The sequence below is a fragment of the Larimichthys crocea genome, chromosome XXIII (assembly GCF_000972845.2).
Source record: "Larimichthys crocea isolate SSNF chromosome XXIII, L_crocea_2.0, whole genome shotgun sequence".
NCBI lineage: Eukaryota > Metazoa > Chordata > Actinopteri > Sciaenidae > Larimichthys > Larimichthys crocea.
The window spans coordinates 1,878,986-1,891,344 of NC_040033.1; the positions used below are offsets into that span (position 1 = coordinate 1,878,986).

At 43.4% G+C, this 12,359-nt stretch overlaps 1 protein-coding gene across 1 annotated transcript in view; it reads right to left on the reverse strand.

The window, feature by feature from the left end:
- Window positions 1–12,359, reverse strand: part of drosha (drosha ribonuclease III) — a 103,903-nt gene that overhangs the window by 28,861 nt on the left and 62,683 nt on the right. Inside the window, exons 23-24 of the mRNA XM_019264697.2 lie at window positions 8,537–8,607; window positions 25–69 (exon numbers count right to left, since the gene is read on the reverse strand). Of these exons, the coding sequence (XP_019120242.2) occupies window positions 25–69; window positions 8,537–8,607 (116 nt within the window). The remainder of the gene's footprint in view (window positions 1–24; window positions 70–8,536; window positions 8,608–12,359) is intronic.

Sequence of the window (12,359 nt, forward strand, 5' to 3'; positions counted from 1 at the left end):
TAAACATCAATAATAAAAACCAACCTGCAGGGGGTGCGGCGGGTAGTTGAGCCAGACCTCCCGTAGGTTCTGCAAAGACAGAAAGAGATGATGAGCAGTCAGGGCAAAGAGATTACAGCGTGGGAGTCATTCATATTACAAAAAAAATACATTATAACAACACGTTTACAGCAAAAAATATACATGATATATTAGAAATTGACAGAAATTATATTTAAAATATCAAAACTGTGTAAAGAAAGAATAAATGTGTTTGTCAGACCAAAGAAGAAAGTGTTATTAAACACCCAGACAAATTTCAATGATTAAAAATATCAACAAGTTCATTAAATTTGGGGGCGTGTCCTCTGCTCAGGGTGGCCTCAGCGTGTCATCGAGCCGCCCTTTAAGGACCGCCCACAAAATCCTGAGACTGAAAACTGTTTGAACCTCTAACTCCACATTTCAGTGACATATCGTTCAAAGTCTTTTCAGCAACTATTCACCAACATGTTTAATGTATTTTGAAAGAAATCTCAGAATTGGCTTTGCACAGACTTTGAAGTCAAAAGATAAAATTCTCTACAGATGTCCGGTTGATTTTAACATTACAAATGCTATGCATAACTTCAGGTGGTGTTTACACTCCCGAAAACTTGTAAAAATTGTATCACAAAGGTGGATTTCTGTGATGTGAGGTAGGCACTAACTTCAGACCGTACATTCAGGTTCAGAAATAGAATGGTGCATGGTAAGTGGACTGACGTGATTTCACTCCTTTATATTCTTTCCGACCACTCAAGGTGCTTTTACACTACATGTCATTCACCCATTGACACACACACAAAATAAAAAAACAGGAAATCTGTTGAAATATGAGCGACAGGTTAAATGTCTTTAAACAGCCTTTTAATCACACACCACTATACAAATAGACGTTAACAGGCTGGGGAATGTGTTCATCTATTAGAGCCACCAGATGTAAAGTGCGCAAGATAAAACACGATGTAATAATAATAATAAATAAATGTTAACTATGCTTGTACTTGTTAGTGTAATAAAGCTGCATTTATTGATTTTTTTTTGGCCACTTAGGGGCGGCGGAGCAATCTGTAAACACAATTATTGACATATTATCACCTCATATTTAGAAAATTTGATCAAACATCTCGCAGATATGGAGTAGCTTTAGCTCTGTTTTGCTTTCTGCCAACTCCTCTGAGATACATCTGGCTAAATACTTCACTATCACTTCACTAGCTGGCTGCTAATGTGGCGAGTCGTGAAACTCCTAAAATACACTGAGCCGATACGTTTCAATTTTAGTCAATGTGTCAGCTCACACAGGAAGGAAAATCAGCTACAAAATACAAAATAAAACCCCAGTTCACTTTCAAAATAAAATACCACGGATCGAGTTTCATTACAAGAACACGTCATAATGGGCGGGGTCGACCTGAAGTCAACAGGTCAGAGGTTTTCAGGCGTCTTTTCACCCCGTCGACCCCATGGATGAGGAGAAGTTGATTCTGGAGGTCCAAAATCAACATGTCATTTATGACACCTCACATCCTTTTTATAAGGACACCAGAAAAAAGATGCGGCGTGGAATGCCATCGCAAAGAGACTACAGCCGACAATATCGCGTGATTATGCGTGAATTTGCGAGATCTTGTGCGTTCTCGCGATGCTCGGTGGCCGGCGGAGCCGCAAACGGATTATGTGTGAGTTGGCAGGTGCGTTGAGCAGCGCCGCTCCGGAGCTGTTCCACATACAGTGTATTTTCGGTGTAAAGTTAGTTCATGCTGTAAAGAGAACGGCGAAAGTGACTCAAAACAAAGTCGCTGTAGTAGAACCAAAACAAAGAGGCTGAAAGGCGCTAAAGAGCGTCAAGTCATTTAAAAACTTCTCACATTAGATAAATTATGGACGAGTGACTGAAGCCACTCTTCAACAAGACAGTAGCTCTCAATATTAAGAAGCAATTCAACTCTTAATGAAGTTTAATTATTTATGATTCTGCAGTGGATGAAGTGGAAAAAAAAAAAAACATGTGATGATGCGCCACAGATGGCTCTAACTCGGCGACACTCCATTCCTCAGGCCAATCGCTCTCAGGTGCATGGGCGGCCACAATAGGTGGTGCCGAAATAACCGCAAATGAGTCAGCATCTCATCTTGAGACCAACAGGTCTGTATATCGACCACCCGCCCACCCACCGGGGGAAGCGAGGTGGGGGGTTAGGGATGTGGGTTTGAGCGCAAAAGAGCGAGGGGGGGGGTGTTGCGGTTGGTGGGATTTGGCTTTGAGAGGTGTGTTGTCTCTGGGGACAACACACACTGACAGTGCTGGAGTCCTTGTGCCTCCCCCCCTGCCTGTGGAGAGAAATATGTGCAAGATCAACATGTTTTCTCAACCTTGCTCTGAAGTAACCAGACAAGATCGAACTGGTAGAGAGACACAGGCTTGGAAATAGAGAGCAGAGAGAGAGAGAGAGGAGGGGAGGGAGTATAAGCTGTGGCTCAAGTTGTTGCCAAGGACAACGCCAGTCAGAGGCAGTTTTGGGCCTGGGGTCTAATGCTGGGTGAGTCATAACGGTGATAGAGATGTGGCGAGGGCCTCTAAAGTACAGTATCACTTAGGTGTTTAAAAGGTTCAAGGAGATAAACCTTTAAAATGCGGTGCTGGCCCACAGGGGGGCGGGGGGGTTGTATATATATGTGTGTGTGGTCAGCAGCAACGAATGAGCGCCTCATCTTCTCAACCCACCCCAGCTGGCAGCCCATCGCCTTGAGCAGCCAATGAAAAATTCATGAAAGTGGTCAATACATTTGAGCAAATGCTTCCATGCTTCCTTTTGGTTGCTTGTCTCTCTGAGCCTGTGACTGGAGTTGAAAAAAAGCACTAAGTACTTAGCAGGTACCAAGCCAACACAGAGCTTTTTTTTTTGCTTGTGAATACAACATGGGTTCCTGAAATGTGGAGGATGGCATCGCTTAAAGGAAAGTCAATACCGCTTGCTAATGGATCGCTTGTTTGTTTTTGTTTTTCCGGGCCATGCAAATCGACATAAAACACACATGAAAGCGATGCGGCGTGCATACGGGGATGCAGAAAATGAGAGAACAAGAAGAAAGAAAAAAAAAAAGCCAAAAACAAACGAGAGGAAGTGAAGCGCACACAAGTTGCTTCGGCTTATGATTAAAATCCGTCCACGGGGCGCGCACGATCCGCCCACGTGCTGTATATAGAACCGAACAGCTAATGTTTCAATTACAGCCATTGCAAAGACAAGGCAGACAATGATTAAGCCAGCATCGAGTGGGGATTTAAGAATAACAACAGGTTTTTTTTCCCCTCTCTCTCTCTCTCTTTTTCTCTCCTAGCACGAGGAAAGTATAATTACTGGGGGCACAAATCATCATGTGCAGCAGCTGAATCACAGCCATTTGGAGGATGGAGCTCTCTTGTGCTACAAACAGGAGAAAAAAAAGAAACATATGCAAACATGTTTATTTGAATGTCAGCAGCCTACCCCGTAATGAGAGTTGAAATTAAAAGCAAAATGAAAGGCGACTTGGTGAAACCGCCTATGATCTCCGTTTTAAGGTGGGCTTCAAACGGCGCCGCTACGACCCCCCACGGGAGGTGGGGAGGGAGTCGAGAGAGCATGCTGAGTTTTTACCCGGTGCTCACAAGCCATGGCAACACACACACACACACCTCTGGGGACGATGGTTGGCCATCCATGATTGGGACATAATGGTGCTTCTTCTCTGACAAGGTCCAATGCTCCTTGACAAATTGGTCTCTAGCTACAGGCTGCCAATCAATCCATCAAACGTAGTAGTGCAGCGGAGGGATCGATGAAGAGATACTGTCGCTGATCAATACCAACATAAAAGCGTCCCTAAGTCCGAAAAGGAGGCTTCTGTCAGTGAAGGGTTAAGGTGGTTTTCCAATATAGGGAAAACTAATGTCGACTCTATCATGCGATTTAAGGTTGAGGTGAGGAGCGCGGCTTTTACAGTTCCTCGTGAATGAAGACTGTCAATGTGCACATACATTCATTCTCCAAACCAAGGACACATTGGAGATGCACTCTCTCAATCAAACATTGAGAAAATATCAGTTTTCACTGTCACATAAAATAGTAAACAAAATGTACACACATCAACAGAGAATAGAGAGGGACACTGAGGCAATTCAAAGGGGTAAACGAGTGGCTGAGTGCAAAGAGAAGTGGAGTGTACATTTGTGGTTCGTGTAACACAAAATAGAAAGGCACTCGTTCTCAGAAAGACTCAGATCCAGTTGGATGTCCTTTTACAAAGAGGAACACAAATGAATGTGTGTTTACGCGGACACAACGAGGCTTGAATCCACCTCCAACGTGGAGACGGAGGTTACTAATGCTGCAAGCCAGCGAGGTGGCCTCAATGTGGAGGGAGCTGTCAGCAAGCCTTTCACCCCGTATGAGCATGTAAGCCTAGCACACTCTACTGGTGTACCAAGAGACCATAATAACACCAGAGTAAGTCGTGATTATCACAGTTAAAACCTGATTTACGGGCTGTTTTCTGCAGAAGCATTTCGATTCATAATACATACGCACAGCGCTGTTATCAAAGTGGGTTGAAAGATCCACTTTGCTTTTTTTTTCCCACCTCTGCAAGAGTCTCTAAGACCTATTTTTGGAGGTGAGGGAGGTAGTAACAAAATGCCACGGTGACCATCTCGGTTGTCACAGCAACCTTTGTTACATTTGGTGTTGTGTCGTGTGGCGGTGTTAATAAAATCCAGCGAGATTAGCCCACGGGGCCAACCAGTGAGATCATCATTATGGTGATTGCTCCTCAAAAGAGGCGCTTCCCTCAGGACAGCACAGTCGCATCAACAGCTTGCTGCGCACTGCTGTTCAAGTCCAGGTTGGGAGCAATTGAGCAGCTCCCCCCCGCCCCCGAAAGAAGACGCTTCCTACCTCTCTGCTGATGCTTTAATAACCTCCACAGTAATGTCATTAGCAAATTAGCATCTATTGTTTCCTCGGGGCGCCGGTGTGCAGCGAAGCTAGATTCCATCCCCTGCAAGAGCCCTGTTGTTTGGGAGCCAGTGCCAGCAAAGGTGATGTGTTGAGAGAAAAACAAGTGGATGGAAATAACTGTTGCGCTCCAGCCATGAATGCCATACCAATTAGGAAATAACAGAGACAGAGAGAGAACGGGAGAGAGGAGAGGAAAAACAAAAAAAACGGGGCCACTGTTTGTCTGGCGAGGTCTTGAAGTGGAAATTACATGCATGCTTTGTTTTAGGTAGTCAATTCTGAATTCTACCTCCGGAGTTGTGGCGCTTTTGTGTTGACTTGTCATAAGAGGACTGGAGCGAAAACATCTGCCGGGGTAATGACATCCTGGGGTTTTACAAAGAGGAAAGAATGGGATAAGGAAAGATGGAGAAAACAAGAGGGAGCGAAATAGAGACACCAGCCAGCATCCCGTTGTTACGAAGAGAAAAAGGAAAGGGTATGGGGACTGATCAGCCATGTGTAAATGGAATACCATAGCGACAAACAGGAGCAGAAAAACCTTCAAGTGTGCAAGAGGAAAATGTAGAGTCCTTGAGTTTTGCACAGTATCTCATTAGTTTGGTAATGTGCTGTGTGAAGACCCTTTCTGACATCTGAAGCTGGAAATACAGAAGGATTCAAGTAGTTCTGGAGACCACAGAAAATTCTCTCTCCCTCTGTCCGTCCATCTCTTTGGTCTGCCCCACAACTCCCCCCCCTACGTAACCATCATACCACCCGGCTGGTGTTTGGCTTTCTGGTCTGTGTCCATCTGTCTCTTCCCAGCTTTGTATGACGGAGCAGCCATCAGGAGGATTCAGCAGGGGGGTTGACAAGCTATACTATTTCGATCCCTTAGTTCTGCATCTCTAAACAGTTTTGAGCCAAAGTTGAAAATCAACTCAACTTCGGTTTCCGCAACTTCTCTTGGGAATCTCTTTCAGCTTGTTGTACTTTATTAAGTGTGTGGTCGGAACTTTACAGTACAGTTGAGCATAGTTGCTTCATTTAATGGCTGCGATTGTATTATTGATTTTTTTTTATGCACTGAAAAGGTTTTTTTGTAGTGCAACTTGCACTGTTGAGAGCTTTGTCCCTGTACCACACCTGATGTGATTGGTTGTCAGGCTAGTAGGGATTGGTTTTTACAAAAAGGTATGCTTAAGTGGACTGAAGTAGTGTATGTCGCTGACAAAGAGGTTGTTTTTTATTCTACACCAAGCCCTTTGAAGAATGCAGCCTTCATGGCTGAGCAGCAAATAGTTCTGCCAGTCGGTTTACAGTTTATTTTGACTATGTGTCGACCAAGCTGGCCTTTTAATAACCAATATACAACAGGTTTGAATCCATTTTACTTGAGATCTTCTGTCTTGGAATCACAGCCACTAGTTTATTTTCTATTGTTATTTCCACTTCGTCCCATTTGACGTCCCAGATGGGAGTTCCTCAAGGTTCCATTTTAGGTCCCCATCTATTTATTTTTTTATTTACATGTCTCTTTTTATGGTTATGCACACACTTTGATCTGCTTAAATCAAATAATTACATGTTTCTTCAGCAGAGCTGCCTGATTGACATTTCAAAACTTATCTTTTAACTTTATATTAACAGGACGGATGTGTTCATTCTTCTTAAACTTTGAAGGTCATGTTCAAAGGGTTGTTTAATCATGTTCTTTATCCTTTTTTAAATTCGGACAAAGTTACTCGTGCTTTTATAACTCATGTATCGACTAATTTAATTCCTTGTTTTCTTGCATAAGCCGAAAAGCTCACACTCATCTCCTGTGGATTCAAAACGCCGAAGAGATACTTTAAAGTAGAACAAAGAATATAGATCACACTTCCCCTATGTTTCCATCCGTTTTCAATGCCATTCCCATTAGATTTTAGAATTGATTTCAGGAGATCTAGCCGATTACTTAAGGTGAAAGGTCCTGTCCTGCCTGCATCGCTGAGCTTTAATGTCCTCATTTACCATTAATCCGGTCATATAGATTGATTTCATCTGAGATTGACCACAGTTTAAGCAATCCTGCATCTTATATCATACTTATTGTCTACTTGGGTTTCTTTTTTTTCTATAGAACATGATACTAATGCTCTGCCTTTGTCTTTTTTTCCATTCATTGTACATAGATGCTCCATCTGGATTCTATCATGAGTGCGTCTAACTTTCCTCTCGTCTGCTGTGTTCCTGAGAGATGAAACAAACACTTGTAGTCCATATCCTATCATCAATTACACTATTATGGAGACATGCAACAGCAGGTATCTTCTGTAGCCGTGGGATATCAATGTGCTTCTGTTGCATTTGAAGACCTGTTTGTTTCTCTTTGTCTTTACGTTGCAGTTCACAGCCTTGATAGCGATATATCTGCACCAGTAGATGCTGCATTGCTCTTTAAAATAAAGTTATTACAGTATTTTAAATTGTGTATTTAAAAAAAATCATATCTATTCAGAAACTCCAAAAAGTCTTTATCAGGGATGCACTCCACAATAAAGACCTTCGATGCACGACAGCTCAATAATTGCTGTCAACTTTCATGGAGGATGACAATAAATCAGAAAACACTCTCAGCATGCAAACACAATGGCCGGTCACGCCGAAAAAAAGATTTTGGCCAAGCATGGAGGCAAATTCAAGGCCAATGTTTTGTCAATTTAAGTGAAAATATTGGTGAAAGGCAAACAAAACATGACATTACTGGTACTGAACCCTTAAGAAAATGTGTAAAAAAAAGACTTCAGTCAAGGTAAATGATTGATTTAACCAAAAATGATAAGTTGTGGTGTTGTGAGAGAAAGACTGAGTCGCCAAACTGAATCCCAGACAATCGCCTTCAACACCCGATTAGAACAAAGCCTGCTGCTACATAATAGGCGTCATTTAATTGATTCATAACATTTCTTGCCAAGATAAATGCAAATACTGATTCATTCATCAATTATTCATGCCTGCTGATCACACACACGCACACTCACAAACAATAGCAGGTGTCCTGTTCGAGACTGACAAACGGCGAATGTTCCGCACCTCTAGTTCATCTGCAGAATATGTGACGCCAAGCTACGGCATGGTCAAGATTCGCTTTTCTCTCAGCCCTATTGTTTTATCGCGGCACATATCGGCGTACACACAATGTGCAACCAGTCGAAAGCGTTGCGGGGTAAAGAGATATTATGCGAGATCCCAGATTCTGAGACTCACAATACCGTGCGGCGTGTGATACCGTGCCAAAAACATGCAGTGTGTGGGACTGAACGGATAAAAGAGAGCAGATTGGTGAAAACGCTAGATATGTCTTTCACAGATCGAAATAGAAAAATCTCGTCTAGCGTGTCCGTGGCTCATCTCTATGACTGATGTGTAAAAGACAGACATACACGCTCACGCGTCTTTTACATAAAACTACAATATGGCAGCAGAAGCAGAAGCCAAAAAAAAAAAAAAAAATCAGCTGAGTAATACATTTTTGTCAGTTATACCTCAGTGTTGAAAAGCAGTCTACCGAAGAGCTGCCGGGCCTCGTCCAAGCCTCCTTCCAAATACACAGCACCTGAAGAAAAACAGAGTAAGAACGAATGAAGACGCAATCAGCACAACAAAAGTTTAATCAGGAAGTGTGTGCAAACTGTAGTAATTGCTGAAAATACTTTCTATAAGGTAAAATCCACCCGTACAAATTTAAAGTAAGCGTGGAAAGAATGACATTCCAACCATCGCCGGTAAAAAATTAAAAATTTCCAGCAATTCTGAGGCAATTTCTGACTTCTCTCCTAATGGAAAACTTAAAATTAATTGAACTCGGCAATGAGTTATAATTGCTTTATTAAAAAGTAGGAGTGCATTTTTATTGCTTTTTGCCGGTGAAATGACCTCGGGGTTTCCGTGCAGATCCACCTCCCTCTTGTCAGAGCGTAAGAGGAGAAGGAGGAGGAGGAGGAAGCGACGGTTGCATCACCACACTGAAATGAAACTGGCCAAGGTCAAACAAACATCAAACTTGAATTTAGAGTGGCAGGCTGAGCCCCCGTGTCAAATCCTCAGGTATGAATAGAGCTGTCAAACATGTACAAGCCCACATACAAGACTTTCCTCGAAACCTATTCATAGACAGCGTGGACGAAAGTATAATGTCCTCTTTGTCACTCGCCTACACTCTCGGGCGTGACTTATCTGTGAAGATGTCCGCGCGGCACACAGAAAAAAAAAACACATTTTACGGAGCATAAGCAGACACCAACACACACAAAGGACGAGGGAGAAAGAAAGAAACTCGATAGAGGATTGGTCCCCCGATTGCGAGAGAGGGAACAAGACAAGTATCCCAAATTTCCTCTCTCTATGGGAATGATATGCAGCATCCACCGGCTCATTCGGCTACAATAGTCAGCTCCTTTTTGCACAAGTCAACTCTCCTTCTCTTCTACGGTTTCCACTAAAATCATTGGAACTATCATGGTGCCTTTAAGCACCATACAACTTCGAACCATCACACTTAGGGTGGCTCATTCAATTTAGAAAGCAATAACCACCTGGCAAATTGGGTATACAATCGTGCAGCGGTTTTTATTATTTGCATAAATGAGCCAGTGGAAATGGGGCGCGGTGCGGTAGCAAGCCTAAATGCGCAAACTGCTTTCATGGACGACATCAAGAACATATGAGGAATTCATCATCGGGGCGGGGAAACTGCTTTCAGATGGCTAACAGGCCATTTACACACACAAACAATGAAGATGCAGCCTACATAACCGAAACCATTAAAGAAAAAAAAGAATACAAACAAACCACCTAGCGCAAAGACAAACACAAATGCACGCCCACTCTATCTGCCTCGCATGCCCTTTACTTCTAAACAGAGTGGGAAATTACTACCAGGCATTGCCCAAATGTTCGTAAAATCTGATTAAGCCTGACAACTTTGTCTCCCTCGCAGCCCACTTTGGCAAGTAACAGGCTCTCGTTCATTTGGAGAGGTAAAATAATGAAAGGAGCTTGTGAAGTTGGAAGGCACCACTTGGAAAAAAAAAGTCCTGCCACGCTTATGATCGCCCAGATCCGAACACAACGCGCCTATAAATCAATATCAATAACTCTAAACTCTCCTTGAAGCCGTCCATAAACATAACATCCTGCTAAACCCCTTGCAGATGTGTATCGGTAAGCGCAGCCTCTGTAATCTTTGACTGACCGCGGGAGGCTCTAGAGAGAGAGAGGGAGGGAGCGGCTCTTCGCAGGATGTTTTCCACTAAGCATCAGCGCTGAGATTTGTGGTTTTTCACCATAATGTGGACCTCAGTTCTTGATGGTGCTGTGTAACAGATGTTTCCTCTGGAGACCAGCTGTGGGAGGATAAGAACTCCCTCCTAGGATCAAGTTTTGAATGTCTTTCAACTATCACTCATAATGCATTCAAGGCTAGGGGTGCGTGGGTGGGGCCGAGAGGCAGTTTTCTTCATGTTTTGATGACACAGCGGATTTGGGGAAGTTTTCCCCTAAATGGAGGCCTCAAAGTCGTTGAAACTCAGTTTTTTTTTCTTCTTCTCCTTCTTATTAGATTTTTAAAACTTTTTTCCGAGACGTAGAGAAGGCGGGGGGGGGAGGGAAAAACCAGGAGGGCCTCGGGAGATTCATGGAGGTATTAAAAATCTCAAAGCAACACCTTTGGTGTCAATCAAAGGGCCTGTGGATGAAGAAACCAAGATATGCAGTTAATTCTAGCGAGACTACTCGTCGAGGCGGCTGTCCGTGCAAGTGTGCCCCAAAGCGATCCAATCAATCGCGCAAGTCTGCCGCAATCATTAAACGGAGATCTGTGCTTCGCAGATCGCCCCCATCAGCCTACAAAGTTGCAGCTGACGCCCTGAATACACACACACACACACACACACACACACAATGACGCCCAAGCCAAACTTAACTGGCAATTACATGGAGCTCATCTTGCAGTAACATCATGCCCTGGTCAAATCACTCTGCAATCTCAGGAGCTCCGGCACATTTAAACCGCTGAGTTGTTGACCCTGCCAGGGCGGTCAGGGACGAAACATGCGGGCCTGGAATATGTGCTTGAAGAATCAGAGCAACACTGGATATGAACTTCTTGGGGCGATCAGTGTTTTTAGGTTTTAAAAGGAGCTTGTGAATCAATGTGATGTCAGACTGGAGTTCGACAGGAATTTCAAACTGTTGAGCTACTTACAATAACTCCTTTCATTTAAGAACTTCAAGTTCACGGCAACTTGAGGTAGATTAGCCTGTTTGATCATCTTCTCTGTGAGCTTAATGAATCTGGGAGTTTTCCTAACTTTGAACTGGACCGCAGACTAATAAAACTCTGAACCGATGAATCACGGCGCAAATTTGATACAGGTCAGCGAGAACTAACTCTTAACAAAGTTTTCATCCAGCTCCGTGTCGAGAATATCAGTCACGGCCCGGAGAGAGCGGCCGGCCGCTAATGAATCTCCGCATCTGTCACGAGTCTAATTCAGACAGCCACGCCGACTGTACAGTGTTATGTTTAGGAATAGAATTCCAATGTCTGTGGGCTTTCAGTGACCAATAAAAACCCAGAGTCAGGGGCATATGAAACACCAGCGGCTGACAGTCACATTAATAACCTAGAATGAATTATTCAAAAACGCTCAGGCTCTAATCCATCAAATAATATATTAAGCCGCTCCCTCTCTCAGCTCAATGGGGGCTGAAGCAGCAGACGGACACGGGGGGAAAAAGCAACACATGAAACCAAAACAGGAAAATAGATTTATATATATATTTTGACAAAAGCAGCAGGGGTGAGAGCGCCGTAACATCAAACATCTTACTTTTCCAAAAAGCGACGAGGGGTGAGACGGAGAAACAAAAAAAAAAGAGGGTGCACGAAAAACTCTGCAGCAATTAACAAAGGGAGCAGTGCTCGCTCAATGAATACACCGGCTGCATTGTGCATGAATCTGATATTCAGCAAGTGAGAGATAATCCTTTCTCTGCGTTCTTTTAATAGGAAGAGCTTAGAGAGGGCCCTCACAAAGGTTCACCATCTGTATCCCCCATGGCTGCTGGCAGCGTATAATCCACAGATCAACTGTACAAGGAAATTAGGGCCATAAAAAAAAAAAAATACAGAGTGGGGGCCCTTCTTTTTCTTTTTCTCCTTCTTCTCCTCTCAATTCTTTTGAAACAGTTTCAGTAGGAAGGAAGCGACGTGGGCTTATCAGTGAAGAGGACCTGAGAGGGAAACGGGAGGGCAACAGGCGTGCAAGACTTTCTATGAATAAGCAGAAGGAGGAAAGTGGTTTT